We start from the raw sequence: 18,695 nt of genomic DNA on the forward strand, positions 1-18,695 counted from the left end.
AGCAGTAAAATAAATTAAGCAACAAAATATGAGAGCTTTGAATAAAAATTTCAGTGGAAAAGACTGCTGGAGATAAGGATGGAGTCTGGCACTCTGGGAATAAAAATACGCTTCCAAAGGACAGTAAAGGAATTTGAGAACCCAGGAGAGAGGACGAAACATGGACTCAAGGGTTTTTTCTAGATACCACATCTAAACCAACTGCCATCAAGTCGATTCCAACTCATGGCGACCCCATGTTTGTCACAGTAGAACTATGCTTCATAGGATTTTCAATGGCTGATGTTTTGGAAGTGGATCATCAGGCCTTTCTTCTGAGGTGCCTCCAGGTGGACTTGAACCACCAACCTTCTGGCTAGCAGGCAAGCGAGCTCATTAAGCATTTCTACCACCCAAAGACTCCCACCTATGAAAATACAAATGTCAACCCTTAAAAGCTTGTTCAACCAAGCTTCTTTGAGAATACAATGGTGAGCTGTGCAACGTCACTTGTCCATGTTATATTCTAGTACAAAGTACGATTAGAAGTGAAGTATATGTTTTGTTGAGTTCCCACTTCCAAGTTCTTTATGAATAATACATTCACCAGTTCCCCCCAAAAAAGCAGCGTTGGGCAAGTTTTCATAACTGTTTATTCATTATAAATAGTAAATATTTACTGCACTTTTTACATGAAAGACATTTTTACAACACACTATTGTTGGTTGAGGCTGCAACACAAAGATAGTACTTCTTTTGTTCCATTGCCCTCTAAGACCAATGTACGCACTAAACTCGGTACTATGTCTAGTCTCACTAACTCACTACGTCATAGTTCTTAACTCTATAAGGAATGTATTTGTGCCTACCTCATTCATTGTTCCAAGAATAGAGAGAAATAAATAACACTGCCTCCCACCTTCTTGTTCCTCTTAACATTTCAAAGAACAAATTTATTGACATTCTAAAATGTCACCACACAAACGTATGTAAACCTCAGTTCCTATAGTCTTTTAATATTGGATATCGTTGTATAATTTAAAAGTACATGAGAGCCACATGGACATTTCTGTTCTTGCCCTGCCTTTCATAGAAAAGAAAAGAATGTAAACGTGATCATTTTAAAAGCATTGTTATCTGACATGGTCTCTAGTCAAAAGGAGCAAGCCGTGTGTTGGTTGTCTAGCAAATGGTAAACATCACTGCATTCTACCACCATGACTATCAGGCTGCAAAAAGAAAAGCACCTGCAAAAATACAGTTAGGATTCTGTTTCCAACGCCTTGGCCATTGCCAGAGCATCCGTGAGGTACAAAGTATTGCACACTGATAAGCAGTTGTGGGAAAGCACAGCACTTCTCCACCATGCTCTTCCCATCCTCTAGGTTGGCTTCCAAATGAATCTGAACTGGGAAAGCATCAGACACCTCGCCCCACATCAAAAAAAGAAAACCAGCTGTTCTTCCTGTTATCCCATACCCTGTGAGCAAGATGTGTCCATGACATTTATTGGCAACTGGATTACGAATGAGGACAAGATAACAAATAATTTATTTGGCAAGTCCTTTACATCTAGCCTTGCTTCCTAAAAATGGTGGCATTTATTTTTAAATCCATTTCCAGTGTGTGAAAGCAAAGGAGTCCTCCACTCCTGCTTCATTAAGGAAGTTTTAACTCTGTAGAAGTGTCAGCATTTGACATCAAAAAAAGTTATACTTTATAGGATTCTCCTATTATATTTTAGGACATGCTGCTTGCCCAAACCAGTCCAGGTGAATCTCAGTCAGACAGACACACAGACACACACACAGACACACACACACACAATGGAATGTTTTAGCTCCTTGATCATCAGCACTAAGGACGGGATATTCTGATACGTAGCCATGTTAAACCATTGCCTTAAAAAGCTGCTTTTGTCTCTTATTGCTCCAGGTCTTCCTCTTCTCAATTACTTTTGTCCAACATGTTCAAAAGAATCTGAAACCAACCACTGGAGAAGAAAATCAATCACTCTCCTGTAGGGACTGCCCCCCAGAAGGGAGACATTTTGTTCTGAGAAGATTCTTCATGTCTAGGTTGTGGAGACCAGAGACAGGGCCAGCTATAGCTCCAAGTGGACAGTTCACTTACGCAATATCTGGCTTGAGATAATGAAAGGCACCTGTAAGGAAACAAACACAGCTTTTTAAGTCAGGCTGGGCGATTCACAGCAAGGGGCAATATCAGCTACAGGCTGACAATGTCATATTTAATACCGTGGTATCAAAGGATTGGGACTAATATTTTTATTCCTGAGACAAGTTTGACACAACTCTGTGTCCCTGGGATTATACCCCATATGATCCTCAAGCTGACCTCATTAAGAACATGTGTTTCTAATGCCGGGGGTTATTTCATTTTAGCCAACCCTTGCGTTTTACCTAGTGGCAATCAGGTTTCACGTCTCAGCAATTAATAACCTCAAGATGTTGTTGACATCAGTTAAGAAAATAATTGTACAAGGGAGCCCTTGCTGGAACAATCAGCTGGCCTTGCCACAAAATCGATACTGGGATAAAAGGCTTAATCATGCCTCTAACTTTCCTTTCTTAAGGAAGAGTTGAAATTCAGTTGTCATCCTTCCTTCCAGGAGTAATCATTCCTAGAAAGTCCAAGGCTTACTTTGTCCATACTGCCCATATTGGTAGCCTGTGACGGGGTCCATACTGTAGCCCGTGGTGCTATAGGTGGGTGGACAATAGGACTGAGATGTTGGAAGACTGTCCAAGCTCTTCATATGATCTAGTCTCTGACTGCAGCTGGCCGACACCGTGGTGGTAGGTTCCAGGCCCCCTGTGAGGGGGGAGAGCGCATAATCGGTCTGGGGCTGATGAGGTACCCCGCCGTGGTTGGTCAGGAGTCCCATTACCTAAAATCAACAGGCAAATTGGAAAGAAGTTAAAATGCAGGGAGGACTGGCTTGAAACCTATAGCTGAAAGAAGAACTTGAAGTCCAATGTTTGTTTCTTGGGACATCTACTACTCGAGAGCTGTCCAGAAGTCTGTGACCTCAACTCAAAGTGGTTGAGATATTATATGACACCCAATGACAACATCTGAAAAAAGGAAGGAAGGGAGGGAGGGACACCAGATTATCTTTTCAAAACTCTGATAAAAATTACTTACCTTCTAAATAACAATCATATGTGATAGACCATAGTTGTGCTTTACTGGAGATTTGGTGAAAGTTGAAAGTAATAAAATTGATTGAGAATCAACAGGATTCGCAGCTCTAAGAAAATGAAAAGTCACTAGGACATGGTGAAGGGAAGAGAAAAAGGAAGAGCGATATTACACCTTGTCCCTAAGGGGATTTCTGGAAAAGGAAGGGAGAGAATGGAGGGAGGGAGAGGAGGAGAAAGGAAGATAGAAATTATATGCGAGCACATAGAAAAATGTCTAATTCTTCCTACAGAGTAGCTAAACATGTGTTTACAAATGGAAGTTTCATGAGTGATTTTAAATAAACATTGGCTAATATAGAAAAAAACTAAATGAATTCAAATCAAATTCTTTCAGTGTGTTTTGAGATTCCTATGTCTTTTTCATAGTGTTCCCTCTCAAGAAAGCTCTGCTCCTATTAGAAATAATTACTCCCTCCTGTCTGCTCCCTTGTGCTTTACACATCCTCCTACTGTGTAATCGTTAGTCACCTACTTTGAATTGTGAGTGCTTTGAAGAGAGAAAGGAGCCCTGGTGGTACAGTGGTTAAGCACTTGGCTGCTAACCAAAACGTTGGCAGTTCAAATCCACCAGCCACTCCTTGGAAACCCTATGGGGCAGTTCTACTGTGTCCTATAGGGTTGCTATGAGTCAGAATTGACTCAATGGCAATGAGTTTTGAAGACAGCAAGTTACTCATCTTTACATTCCTAGCACCCAACACAGGGCTTGGCACATACTCCATGATGAATGAATGAACAGTAAATGATTCTCCAAGTAACCATCTCCATTACCTGTCCTTTGATTTCTTCTCTAAACTAACATTTCATATATGAGAAGTGTCAAAAGGAAAGAAAAGACTGAAATGCAAGAATTTTATAACATGTCAGTTCAATTTTGTAAGTAATCCTCGAGAATAAGACATTTTTTTTTTTTTAACTGTGATAACAGAACACCGGTCAGACAAGCATGGTGAAGTATTTCACGAACTCCAGCTCACTGACCCTTACACCACCCTGTTGATGGATGTAAGTGGATAATTAATTTTGCGGCTGGACAGCTGCCACAGGAGGGAGGAAGTGATTTTCTTGACTTCATATGATTAGGGCTTAAACACAACTGCAGAAGAAATCTAACTATTGCTCGGGTGAACAGCCTGCAGAAAATACCACCTTCTTACAAAGCATTTAAATGCAGAGACTCACCATTGCACAAAATTTCCATAATATCTCTGTTTTATTTTAAGAAGTTTGAAGCTTATGGAGATTAAAGTGTACAAATAAATGCAAGAGGACAGGGCAGAAATGAAACCCATGCCTGACTATAGGCTCTTGTGCCACCACAAGGCAACACTCTCACTCAAAGGCAATTAAGGCAACAGAATCCCAGGTCTAGGGGTCCCAGCAAGGGGACGACTAGTCCTGTATCTCAGAAAGCATCCAAAATCATATTCCAAAAACAATGATCCCACAATTCCCTTTGCATAGGGTTTGCATAATCCTTACAGTGAAACAAAATCTTCTTGAAGTGAAGCTTTAAACTGATCCATCTTCAATTAGCCCCAAGAGATCTATCTCGAAGAGACAAAAATAAGAGACTCTGTTCACCACCTTCTGTGGATTACCCTCCTTTCCTCCACTGGAAGAGACCACTCATTTCTCTTGCCTTTTCCCATAGGCCCTGTTTTCCATTTTACTGTCTCGCTTTCATTTAACTTTTGTGCATGCATGTGAACGGTGGGCCAGTGTGGGTAAAGCAACACCCAAAACCTAAACCAAACTACTGACATCCAGTCAATTCCAACTCATAGTGACCCTGGAGGGCTGAGTAAGACTGCCCCATAGGGTTTCAAAGGCTGCAAATCTTTACAGAAGCAGACTGCCATATCTGTCTTCCGTGGAGCAGCTGGTGGGTTCGAACCATCGACCTTTCGGTTAGCAGCTGAGCACTTAACCAATGTGCCACCAGGGTTCCTTTAAATAAAATTAATTAATTGACTCAGCGGTAACGGGATTAGAAGAAAAGAACATGTCTTTATAAGATAGGTTGTTCAGTGTCCAATAACACTTCTTTCAAATCAAAGGTATCTCTTCATAGGGAAGAATGAACAGGAGAAGCCTTCAGTTTATAAAGATGAAACATTAGATTTTTTTTAATGAAAGGGAAATAATGATACAGGGCACAAATCTTTTACTATAAATAAGCTGGGCTAAGTAAAACTCATGAATTTAGAAAAAGCAATTTTGTAACTGAATCAGTCCAGAAGGAGAAAATCTGGTGATACTGGATGAAAAAAATACACTTTCCATCACATGGAGCAGTTCTACTCTGTAACACATGGGGTCGCCATGAGTCAGAATTAACTTATGGGCAACAGATTTGGGTTTTGATTGGGCCTCCGTGAACACACTGACTTGAAACTCAGTGAATGGTATGTCACTTTAAGGGAGAAACTGAATACTCTACATACAGTTATAGCTGAAGAGCTAAGAGCAGAATTTTATTCAAAACATGCACTCTCCCACGAGCTATATGTACATTTTTGTGATAAAACTTTTTTTAATCCCCTGCCTTACTTTTCTTGTTTGCATAACTTTGAAGACAGCAATAACTTTGTCCAAGGCAAAACACCATGAAGATCCTAAAAGAGAAGAAATGAGTCCTTCCTAAAAGCAAAATTCAGCTTATGATGTTGTTCATGCAGCAACTTTCTTAGATCACTGAATTTGGAAATTCTTTAGGACAGGTTTTAACTATAAGACCTTGAAATATTCTACTGGAGGATACAGAAGATACAGTGCTGTCTTCCACAGCCATAGTCTAGGGCAATAGCAAGATAGTTCCTCAAAGGTTCTAGGACAGAGTGTCATTCAGACATTCCAGAATGTGACTGGAACAGAAGTGGTACCTGCTGGGTCTTCCCTATCAGTACGGCCAACATTACAGACAGGAATTTAGTGAAGACTCTTGCTTTAGCACTATCCCTTAGCTTAGCAGCCCAATACATGCAGTGGGGTTCAGTGGTAGAACTGTCACCTTCCATTCCGGAGACCTGGGTTTGATTCCCGACCGATGCACCTCCAGCACAGCCACCACTTGTCTGTCAGTGGAGGCTTGTGTGTTACTATGATGCTAAACAAGTTTCAGCAGAGCTTCCAGACTAAGACAGACTAGGAAGAAAGGCCTGGTGATCTACTTTAGAAAATCAACCAATGAAAACCATATGAGTCACAAGATCCAATTCCATTGTGCATGGGGTGGCCATGAGTTGGGGGCTGACTCCACAGCAACAAGCTACAATACATGCAGTGGTTAATATAAAGGAATAAAGCGAACCAGAGATCTGATATCTTTGGTCCCTTTGAAGTCTCTAATGGAGTTCAAGAGACAAATATTCTTCTACAAGTTCTTATTTCCACTGATAGCTGCATATTATAATCATGATTTTTTTTTCCTATAACTTTCTCAAGAAGTATATGTAAGGATAGGGAAAAGCAGCACTAATATTTTCCAACATTTGGTCTGAAATTGAGATTAATAAATCCCTATAACTAATGTGATTTATTCCAATATTTTAAACTGAGAAAAATTGAGAAGTATGTAGCATTTTAATAACTTGTAATTTAAAAATTAAAAAGGAAATCTGTGTTGGAAAAAAAAAAGAGTGAATATATCAGTAGAAAATGCATTACTTTCCCCTAACATAATTTAAAACCTCAAATCTCCATGGAAGGGTCCCATTACACTTTTATGTATGTTTCTTAAAAAGCTATTTTTTCATTTTATGTGGTTGAAGGGAAGCTATGGAAATTTCTCTTTGCAGCACAAAGATGTTGGTAAGTGAACTTCTTAGAACTCCCTCAATGTGGTTATAGAATGTCTTCCAGTCGTATTTTCTTTTTTAAGAATACTGTCAGGATTTCTTCTACACATGCTTTTCAAAGTCTAAAATAAAATCTTCATTTGTTGCATGCAAGTGGGGTTTTTTTCCCCTCCTAATCCATACATTTTGCTAATTTATTGGTAAGCTATTTCTACTACAATGCTGGCATTTCTACCTGATACTATAAAAATTTACATTTGGGGAGGAATGCAGGAAGCACACTTACCTGGTTTTCACAAATAATTTCAAAGGAAAAGAAACAATTTCAGGGGTACTCAGTTCTGTCTCCTAAATATTGACTACATTCTTATTAAACAGAGTTAAGTCCAAAGGCTACCACCCGTCTGTCAGTTTGTGGTACTGTGATGGCTCACATGTTCCTATGATGCTGGAAGCTATGGCGCTGGTATTTCAAAGACCAGCAGGGTCACCCATGGTGGACAGGTTTCAACCTAGCTTCAAGACTCAAACAGACAAGGAAGAAAAGCCTGGCGTTTTACTTCCAAAAATTGGCCAATGAAAACCATATGGATCACAACAGAATATTGTCCAAAATAGCTCTGAAAGATGAGCCTCCTCGGTCAGAAGGCACTCAAAATACACGTGACCATAACAATGAACTTCAGCACACCAACAATTGGGAAGATCATGCAGGGCCGGGCAACATCTTGCTCTGTTGTATGTGGGGTCACCATGAGTTGCAGTCAACTCAATGACAACTAACAACGGCAAGTCCAGGGGATGCAACCACCAGGAGAAGAGTTCTCCTGTAACTAAGTTCTCTCTTCTGTCCCATTGGGAGGGGAAGTAGGGGGAGGACTTTCTTTTTTCTTTTAGTTGTGTTCAACTCTTAAGTGAGGCACCTGGGAAAGAACCAGATTCTAGATTTCTAAATCGTTACTTCCCAAACATTTCCTAGCCACCGTTCTAAGTCTTTTTTCTTTCTAGATAACCTTGAAGAACAAATGCAATGTCTCAGAATCGTGAGTGACACTTCTTGAGCCACTCCTCAGTTGTTTGCATATTATTAGAGACATTTTCTGAACATATCTTTAAACTCATTCTCAGGTTTCAGAATTCCAAATAGGTTGTTTATATCTTGACTGGGAGATTATATGGTTCAGGAAAAACTAACTCTTTACAATTGCTTCATGCTGTATTTCTCCTGAATTACTTTTCCTATTGTAAGAGTAAATGTAAAAGATAAAAACAGTGGGCCAAATTAAGATTTGCATTTTAAACAATGTATCTGGAAAATACTTGCCTTGGCACAAGTGTTATGCTTTTTCTGTCAGTTGAAAACACTAAAGCTTATCAGAAATATAAAATGATTGAGCAAATTAGGGTGTACATCTAGGCACTTCTTTTTTCCTTAGTAGCAATCCTGGTTCATGTCTTTATTTTCTTTCTTCTTTTTCAGTGATCAGATCTTCTGATTTAACATTTAATAACACATATTTAGTTGCTTTTAAAAAAGAAAAATCATTGTGAATTCAAGCTGCATGTGATATAACGTGTTGAATCTTTTTTTAAAATCTTCTACCCTTCCTTCCAAAAGTCCACTAACTATATATATTTTTTTAATTTAGATGTAATTTATTCCCAGAACCAAACAAAAATATTCAAATGCTTATCCAAATGTTTTCTGCCACTGTGGGTGTTTCTGGAGTCATCGAGTGGTTAAATTTCAGTGACTGTATCTTCAAGGCTGAAAAGCCTAAATTTAAACAGCAGGGACTTTCCTGAAAGCATCGTCTACAGATTCAAATGCCTTAGGAATTATCCTGCAGTTGATTAGCATCTAAGTAATTAGATTTTTGGTCCTGTCCGTTTGAAAGCTGTAAGAGGGAAGTTGCCTGAAGGCAGAAGTTTCTCTTAAGGTACGTAGGGTGACCTTCTCACCCACACGGAGAGTTACAGGAAGGGCACTGCTGACCCTTACCTAACCAGGGCATGGAGAATGCCCACTAAATCCATCCTTACTTTTCATTTTAATTCTTAGTTCACATTTTACAAGTAGCTCTGTTTAATGCATGATGAAAGAGTATGAGTGCCAGACAAGTGTGATTCATATACCTCTCAGTGCTTTAATCTCATGTCCTGTGACCTACTGTAGAAGTAAATTTTATTTTATCATTTTTTCAGAATACCTATTCCCAAACAGAGCTATATTTTTCAACTGATAGCAATATTCTTTAGGAACTGATGGCTAAAATATAAATCTAGCCAAGGAATTAGGATAGAAATGGCTTGCAAGAGGCTAAAATATATATAAGTTTATATTACGTATAAATATATATAATACATATATATGGTTTACTTCTACCCAATAATGAACAATCATACTGTATCTATTATCAGTAAAATCAAGTCCATTAAAAAAAAAAAAAAACCAATCTACCTAAATGAAACATTATGCCATTTACTACAGTTGGTATTTGACTATGGTAGACTCACCAAGAGCGTAATAAAATTCTCATATGTTTTAATTCATTTATGCATGCCTGCATTTAATATGCTTTGTGACCATGTCTACAATTAGTATGATTTATGAGAAAAGAACATGTGCAATATTGGGGGGATATAGCATACATATTTTTTTTTTCTTCTATGAATGAAAAATAAAACAAAATGGCTCAAGGAAAATTTCTGGCCCTTAGCATATCAAGATGGACTGGCAGAGCCCTGAGTAAACTTGGGGGAGTTAATGATATCCTCTTATCTGACCCTGACACATTTGCAGCATGTAATTTACAGAAGCTCTGTCCAGGGAATCTTGACAAATGCTCCTAACGATGTCAGGGCAATGTTCCATTCTGATGTAAAACAGATGTGGGTCAGATACCCTCATTCATCACTTAGCACTGGGAGTCTCGAACTCTTTCTGGGAGGAATGACATTACCTGCTGTTAACTCCTTTCATTTCAGGAAATGTCTCACCATCCCAGTAGCCCTCGAAAGGGTGAGCACCTAAACCTATCACTGTTTCAATATAACCTGTCTGAAAACATGACTGTGGAAAATCAAGCATATATCTTGGTTTAATTTCATGACAACTTCAGGACACATTTACCAAATATTAATTGACCCTTCGGGACTTAGGATTCCAAATACAGAAAGAGAACAGCTCCATGTTGGGCATCCCACGATACTTCAATGAGATAGGGTTTAAAACATCATCTCTAATTGCCCATAAACTAAACTTACATTCAAGAAAATGCCAGGCTAGGAAAACTCACCCAATAACCATTCACAAATGCAAACCTTGCTGAGCCTGAACTGCACAGCTCCATCTGTAACTCACAAGCAGCTTATAACAAACCAGGAATTCACATGCCTTTTAGCAAGAAGGGTTTCAACTCTGCCTTTCCAAGCAGAGGGGTGTTGGTCTACACTATATTCCCATTCCCTCAAAATCTGCTCCTCCACCCAACACTCCAGAAATGTGGAGGGCAGACATTCCAGCCCATTAAACCCAAAACCTACTGCTATCGAGTTGATTCCGACTCATAGCCACCCTACGGGATTGACTAGAACTGCCCCTTAGGGTTTCCAAGGCTGTAATTTCTATGGAAACAGAATGCAACATCTTTCTTCCACAGAGCAGCTGGTGGGTTTGAACTACTGACCTTTTGGTTCGCAACCGAGCACTTAACCACTGTGCCACCAGGGCTCCTTCAGCCTACTAGAGGAGAAAAAAGAGCCCTGGTCATGCAATGGTGAAATGCTTGGCTACTAACCAAAAGGTCAGAGGTTTGAATCCACCAGAGGCTCTGTGGGAGAAAAGACCTGGCTCCCATAAATATTACAGCCTAGGAAACCCTATGGGCTAGTTCTACTCTGACAAACTGGGTCACCATGAGTCAGAATCAACTCGACGGCAGCAAACAACAGTGGAGAAAAACAGTTGCCCAGCTCAACAAAGACATTTCTTCTTTCTTCTAGACCATGTGTGATGTAGGCAAATATTTCTAGCCCCAAAATCAATTTCATAAGATTCTACTACAAAATGCCTGGAAACCAGAGAAGCAAAGCTTACCTGCACGTCTCTTCACATGAAGGAAGGTGCATCCTTGAACAAAACAAAATGAAACCCATTGCCGTCAAGTCGATTCCAACTCACAGCGACCCTAGAGGACAGAGTAGAACTGCCCTAGAGGGTTTCCAAGGAGCAGCTGGTAGATTCGAACTGCTGACTTCTTGGTTAACAGCCAAGTTCTTAACCACTGCACCACCAGGGCTCGATCCTTAAGATAGAGAACCCATAAAAACCTGTACCGTTGAGTCGATTTCTACTCATAGCGACCCTGTAAGACAGAGTAGACCTGCCCCATAGGGCTTCCAAGGCTGTAATCTTTACGGAAGCAGACTGCCACATCTTTCTCCCACAGAGCAGCTGGTGAGTTTGAACCATCAACCTTTCAGTTAGCAGCTGAGTGCTTAACCACTGCACTACCAGGACTCCTGAGAGAGAAAACAGAGCCAACTAAAAAGGCTAACTGATACTGATTCAGTGAGAAGATGTCAGGGCAAACATTTCTATTAACCATGGGAAAGCAGAAGACAGCCTTGCAAAAGTCTAAAAATGAACAGACTCTAGGAAACAGCTTTCTGGCCTATGTTTTACAGGCTGTGCGGTAAGGCAGAACAAGCATTCATATAGGATGCATGGAAACTCGTGGCCACTCTAAAGATATAAGACAATATCTGTGAACACAGTCTTCCAGGGACCAGAAGCTACTATATCACTAAGTTAAACTCCTCTCTACCTTTATTCCCTCCCCTACCCAATTTCAGGGGCACCAGACCAATAACAATGTTGTTTTCCCTTTTCCACCTGAAAACTTACTGGTGTTCATGATCATAAATTGGGCAGTGGCTATATCTCCTGTTGCACAGGCAACTCTATGCAGGCCAGCAATATACAAGGTCCACAGCGAAGCCACTTATACAGTTCTTTGACCTACAGAAATTAAGTCAGCCCAGCAGACCTTGACAAAATAGTCTTTGTGATCTAGTGATTAAAAGAATGCTCCCTCATTGCTTAAGTCCAAATTACTTAGATTGTCCTCTACTTCCCAAAAGCTTTCTATTGCACCTGTTGTTTTGGCTGCCTTTATCCTTTGCTAATGAGAGAGAAGCATCTCCATGCATGAGATTCCCCTGCCTTCCGACGTATCCAGTATTTTGTAATATAGAACACAGATGGTATATTTTAGAAATATGCTCATGTAGATATTATATTTTAATAAATCAAAGCAAGAATAAGAAAATGCAAACAAAAGGACAACCCTCCCCACTCCAAGCCCCATGGAATAAATGAAGGATTGCTAGCTCTAGGTTTTGTTGTAGTGAGTTTTCATGTTCCTGTGATCTGTATTACTCAAACAAACTGATTCTAGCACATTATATTTCTGGGGACTATCTTAACCAGTTGTCACTGAGTTAATTCTGACTCACGGCGATCCCATGTGTGCAGAGAAGAACTGAACTCCATTGGTTTCCAAGGTTGCAGCCTTTTGGAAGCAGATAGCCAGGACTTTCTTTCTAAGGCACCTCTGGGTGGGTTCAAGCCACTAACCTTTTGGTTAATAGTTGAGCACTTAACCATTTGCGCCACCCAGGGACTCCAGGACTATCTTAGCCAAGCACATTAGAATTTCTACCTTCTAACTGGACATCAGTAAGAGTCCTTAGTTCCACAAAGTGTCTATGTGGAATACTTAAACATACTCCAGTCCACCAACAAACCGCCTTTCCTTTGATGCTTCTAAGTTTCCACATTTGCTCTATCTGTCAGGGACAAACAAAAGTATACGTTTTGTCACAGCTTCTCATGACGTCTTTATGTAAAGAATAATGAAAGCCCTATTGCAATAGTATTGTTATTATTATTTTATCAAAAAGCATATACATGTAAAAATGGTGGAAATGGTGTTTAGTTATATATATTTTTCAACAATCAAAAAAAAAGGCATTTAAATTTCCTAAGCACCACATTCCTCAACATAGCTCTGTAGGACAATTCTTTTTACTATCTTCCAATTTTAACAAAAGTTATGAAACAGAAGCTGAGACAGTTTAAGCAACTTACCTGAGGACATACGGTGAGTGAGTGGCTGATAAGCATTGAAATCTAGCGATTTTGACCTTGTGGCTTCTACTTTAGATCAATGAGTTAGAAACACACTGCAATCAATTCACGAAGCCATTAGAATTCTCTTTCCTTTAGTCTGTTATCCGCCTTATCCAAACAGTACTAAGCGGTTGAAAACCTCTTATTTAAAATGGCTTTTTTCCTGCTAAGTTCTTACCCAGAGGGTTGACAATGTGTTCATGTGGAAAATAACATAGGGCATTAAATAAAAGGTGAAAAAATCAAGGGGACCATTTTAGAAATGGACATATCGTAAGTTTGGGCCTCCATCTATATTTTCTTTCATTGAGAACTTCCTAGAAAATGTTCCTTAAAACTTGGTAATACTCAACAAAAGGGCTGCACGGTCCAAGCAGAGAACACCGAGTTAAAGCTAAATACATTTCCATACTGCAAGATTGACAGAGCCTTTAATGGGCTAATGTGCTCTATGACTCTGAAAGATGAAGGGATAGAGTTCACAGGATTTCCCAGATTTTGTTTTCAGAATACTTTTTCCTCAAACTACCATACCAATGAGCCCACTGTGGGGAACAAGCCTTTATTATTCAGGGTGTTCAAAGATGATTATGACCTAGTACCATTCCTCTGAAGTCCCTGAGTGGGGCAAATGGCTAAGCTCTCAGCTGCTAACCAAAAGGTTGGCAATTCAGACCTGCCTAGAGGTACTTCAGAAGAAAGGCCTGATGATCTACTTCCAAAAGGTCACAGCCTTGAAAACCCTGTGGCGCATAATTCTACTCTGTTAACACACGAGATAGCCATGAGTGGGAATCGACTTGATGACAATACGTTTGTTTTTTTGGTTTTGGATCATTCTTCTAGAAGCTCATAATCAAAAGGAGAAACGTATTCTTACAAGGTACAAACACAGTAACTTGGCATAACAGAGGCTAAAACAAGAAATTCTGCCTGGAGGATTCATGAAAGTGGTTGACATTGACCAAGAATTCTTCTCATGGAGTCATCCAAATAGAGGATCAGCTCTACAAAGGATGATTTTCAAATCTCAGAACAGACACAATCATTTCATTAAACTTTTTAATGCAAGCTGCCCAAATGAGACATCCGTATTTTGTGGAGATAAAGATAGCTATTTATTTAATTAATGTCTGCTTCCTTTAATATTTCAGCCCTGAGGAGTTGTTGCACAGTCTCCTCACAGCTGAGAAATATTCAGTCTAGTAACACTACATGTGAATCTACAAAACGTGCCATCTCAAAGGGTCTCCCGATTGCCATCTTTCCCATTGATCAGTGGGGACAATACAATCACTAATCACAGAAACGCTAGTTGACTGAAGTCTAGCTAAATGTCAAGAGTAATTTTAAATATTATACTGTACGTAGAAAAATATACACCTCTGATGAAATCCAGACTGTTTTTCAGAGACAAATTCTTTAGTAAAAAAACAAACAACAACAAAAAGTACACAACTAATGACTGAATCAAGTCTTCTCTGTCAGCATAGCACAAAGCCCACATTCAGCCCCTAATTGAACAAATATGCAAGTATTCAGATTTCTGTAGATAGTGCCATTTTTCAAATGCAGTAATAAATTAAAAGCTTTACATTGCATTCCAACAACATAGAAAGGGTTGATTCAGACCATTGGCCTCACACTAGAATCCAGCCTGGCTTCTCTGTGTATTACCGACTACAAAGAAAAACTTTTATCTTAGTAGCTTAGTTATAGACTAAGCAATCATATTCAATTTTTCTCTCTTCAATGGCTAGAGGAATTTCAAGTGGGCCTAAAAACCATGGGGTTGTTGCAGTTGATTTGTCCAATGTACAGGAGAACATAGCTGACAGACTTTCAATGTAAATCAACTCAGCAGACAAACACAAAAAGTTTAATTTAGCCGGAAAGGTTTTCTTGTGGCTCATTTCAGGGACATGATGTAAGATGCAGTCATTGGCTGCTGCTCCCTCCCTTTCTTTCAAAAAGGAGATTTTGGCCAAGTAGTTGTTTCTCTCAGAGTTCTCCAAATTTGTAACTAACTCAAGAGGTTATGGTTAAAGCTGACATAAACCAGGGCTCTCCTTATATTCTTTAAGGGTAGCATCCACAGTCTTTGGAGAAAAACCAAAGGCACCAAGTCAATTACAGCCTACACTGACTCAACAAATGGATTAACAGCAATGTTTTCACCACAGAGCAGAACATCTCAACAACCTAATATGGCAGAATGGAAACATGTACATGGCCAACGGTTATCCTCATATAGCAGGAATGGGCTCATTTATGATCATAAACATCCTTGAGACCTTTGTAAACATGCAAGGTTTCTGAAGCCCTGGTAATGAGCTCATGCACTGCTTTAGAAATGAAACAGAAAGATGTTCAAGCTTTTGAGAGACAGCCACTTTTGTACGGAATGTCTCTTTGCCCAAGCTTTGTTTGACACCCAACCAATCTCTTTAATCAAAATAACTCCTTTTCCTTCCACAGATGAACTTGAAAGTGTAAAGGGAAAGGAAGGAAGTGCCTCCATTAGGAAATGGCTGGGTGGCAGGCCACTTGCTCATCTGGTGCTTAGCAATGAAAAAGGCAGGCTGAGGGCACAGGATTTGTAACTGTGTGTGAAATGGACAAAACAAATGGCCTATCAGCAAGGTTAGCCATCAAGTAGCTTCTGGACATGTACTCAAAAATGTCCGGAAAAATCATTCTTCTGAAACAGAAGCTAGCCCAGCCATGAGGATAAACCATACTACTTTTACATGTATCAACAGTACAAGAGAAGGTCAAGGAATTACCATACCACTGTCAAAAAGATTTTCTTCCCTATATTAACCAAAACAGTACCCAGCACAATCATTCTTAATGACTACGTATATCCCAGCCACATAACAAAGTGATCCCCAGTAAGCCTTTATACCTTCAACGGACAAAAAACCATCATCTTGCTTTACAGCTAAAGAACTTGAGATCATTGTTAACACTGTGGTCCAAAAATGACAAGCAAAATCAAAAGCAGTCTTGAGTTTTGTGTACACATATTAACACTTAAATGCTTCTCCCTAATAACTTTCAGGATTAACAAATGTTTGTCAAAGGCAACTGTGCTGAGCAATTGAAATCTAATTTGAAATGGAACTACGATAGTCTAATACATATATGCATGAAATGCAGAAGCTGACTAATAAGCGTAGCTGACACCAAATATGCAATTTACATACATTACACACTAATAATCTCAATTTTCATATTATTCTTTAAAAGCAACTGGATGGGTGGTAGTGTTAAAGGTTTTCTTTTGTGAAATGGGAATAAGAACGAAAGTTGGTCCTGATGTCTTAAGGCATTAACCACAATCTTGTTCATATGAAAATCTATCTGTCCTTTGTGGGTCTATTTCAGAGAGGGGATCTCATCACTACAAGGTTGTGATGATTCAACCAGACTTGAGATGAACAGTTGCTAAGCTTGATGAGATCTGCAGACCCACTCTTTATTCCTGAGGTGCCAAGAGGTGAGCAAACATCAGGGATTTCTTCAAGCATTTTTAAGCCTGCTACACAAATCTTTATGAGAAATTTTTTCTTTCCTCAGTTGATTATCCATGAAACAGGACAGGTGTACTGGTTATTCAATTACATCTTACCCAAGACCTGGACAAAATATGAAAAGAGGTTTCTGAGTATAGCTCTTACCATAGGGGATTTATTAATTACAGTTAAACCGTTTTCTAAAACAAAACTTTTTTTTTGTAATTTAAGCCGATTTTCTTATTTGGTCACTGGTTTCACTCATAAACCAGAAACCAAAATCTACGCATCTGCTCTAAACATAAAATGTGTTCATAATAATCCAGATTTATACCAAATGTATTTTTAAGTATTGCTGAATTGAGTGAGTACTCAAAATTTATGGCCTCTGAGGTTGCAAAGAGGACTTCCTCTTTTTAAGGAGGAAAATGCTTACAATGAACATAGGGAAGGCTCAGAAAGCTTCTTGGATATCAAATGGCTCCGCAGGAAAAAAAAAATGTCAATGATATAAGAGTAAATGAATCAAAACCATATGGATCAAATTTTCCCTAAAATACACAGTTTGAAAAATTAAGGAGGAAAAGTGCTTGGCAAAATCTGTTTTTGGTTTTACCAAACCCAAAACATTTGAAGAATCATTTGCAATGGTTGATGAACCCTAAATGCAGCCAACTTGGCCGACTTTTGTATACTACATAGCAATAGAAAAGCTTCCTAGAAACCATGTAACCCTCTCATCCTGTATTTCACTCTAGAAATCATTAGAAGCTGTCACCAGAGAACTGTGGAGTTTGCAGAAGTAGGGTGGGGATGAGGCATGAAATGATAAAAGTTCATTAATTTCATTACCCCTGTTTTGGGGGATTTTGCTGTGTGTTTTGGGGGTGGGGGAGCAGCGAGGGTTGTATTTCTTGCAAAGGAAAGTTAATGAGGAGAACATGCGCCAAATGTTAATTAGCCTCACGTCTTGAGCATTTGGTAGTATTTCCTTGGCACTCCCTATTCTAAGTCAGCATTCCTTTCCCCCTCCTGCAAATTGCAGGAAGGTACCGGTAGCATACTGCCTTGGTATGGATGGGAAATGAATCATCTATAACTCCCTGGGCCCTGTATTCTTCCCTACACCATGAGAACACAGCCTTTCAAAAGAAGGCAGCTGCTGCAGGGGAAACTCCTTGCTAGAGTAGGTAAAATGGTTTTGTTCTCAGAGGGTGTTCTGTTATTCATTACAAGCCCCATCCCCTAAAGGAGTTACTAGTTCAGATGATCATGCCTATTGAGAGACAGTAGGAATTTTTGGAGTCATTAACCTATCCACCCTCTCACCCATCACTGGGAATCTGGCCTCAAGTTCCCAGACAGAACCAGTTTTTCAGGGAATGTGAAGCCAAGCACTCCGCTTGGGAAGCCATCTGACATGCCTCAAGAAAATCAGGTCAAACTATTATAAGAACTCAAGAAAAGGTTTAAACACAGAAGAAAACATTCTATGATGGTTACGGGGGTGGGGAGGGAGGGTGAGGGTTATTCACTAATTAGATAGTAGATAAGAATGATCTTAGGTGAAGGGAAGGACACAGCACACACTACAGGGGAAGCCAGCACAACTGGACTAAACCAAAGCTAAGAAGTTTCCTCAATACAATCAAATACTTTGAGAGACAGAGTAGCAGGGATGCGGGGTCTGGGGACCATGCTTTCAGGGGACATCTATGTCAATTGGCATAACAAACCTTATCAAGAAAATGTTCTGCATCCTACTTTGGTGAGTGGCGTCTGGGGCCTTAAAAGCTTACAAGCAGCCGTCTAAGATGCATCAATTGATCCCAACCACTTGGAGTAAAGGAGGACGAAGAATACCAAAGACACAAAGAAAGTATTGGCCCAAGAGACAGAATGGGCCACATAAACCAGAGACTTCATCAGCCTGAGATCAGAAGAACTAGATGGTGCCCGGCTACCACCAATGAAC

At 39.6% G+C, this 18,695-nt stretch overlaps 1 protein-coding gene across 4 annotated transcripts in view; it reads right to left on the bottom strand.

The window, feature by feature from the left end:
- Positions 1 to 614: 614 nt before the first annotated feature.
- The window catches only part of PAX3 (paired box 3), a 100,129-nt gene continuing 82,048 nt past the window's right edge, over positions 615 to 18,695 (bottom strand). For 2 of the 4 annotated variants that reach the window (XM_004376358.1, XM_012555559.1), the window contains exons 8-9: positions 2,644 to 2,890; positions 615 to 2,143 (exon numbers count right to left, since the gene is read on the bottom strand). In XM_004376358.1, coding sequence (XP_004376415.1) covers positions 2,109 to 2,143; positions 2,644 to 2,890 — 282 coding nt within the window. In that variant the 3' untranslated portion in view covers positions 615 to 2,108. The remainder of the gene's footprint in view (positions 2,144 to 2,643; positions 2,891 to 18,695) is intronic. The other 2 variants (XM_012555558.2, XM_004376360.1) reach the window with 2 other exon arrangements.

This window comes from Trichechus manatus, unplaced genomic scaffold, assembly GCF_000243295.1.
Source record: "Trichechus manatus latirostris isolate Lorelei unplaced genomic scaffold, TriManLat1.0 scaffold00041, whole genome shotgun sequence".
NCBI lineage: Eukaryota > Metazoa > Chordata > Mammalia > Sirenia > Trichechidae > Trichechus > Trichechus manatus.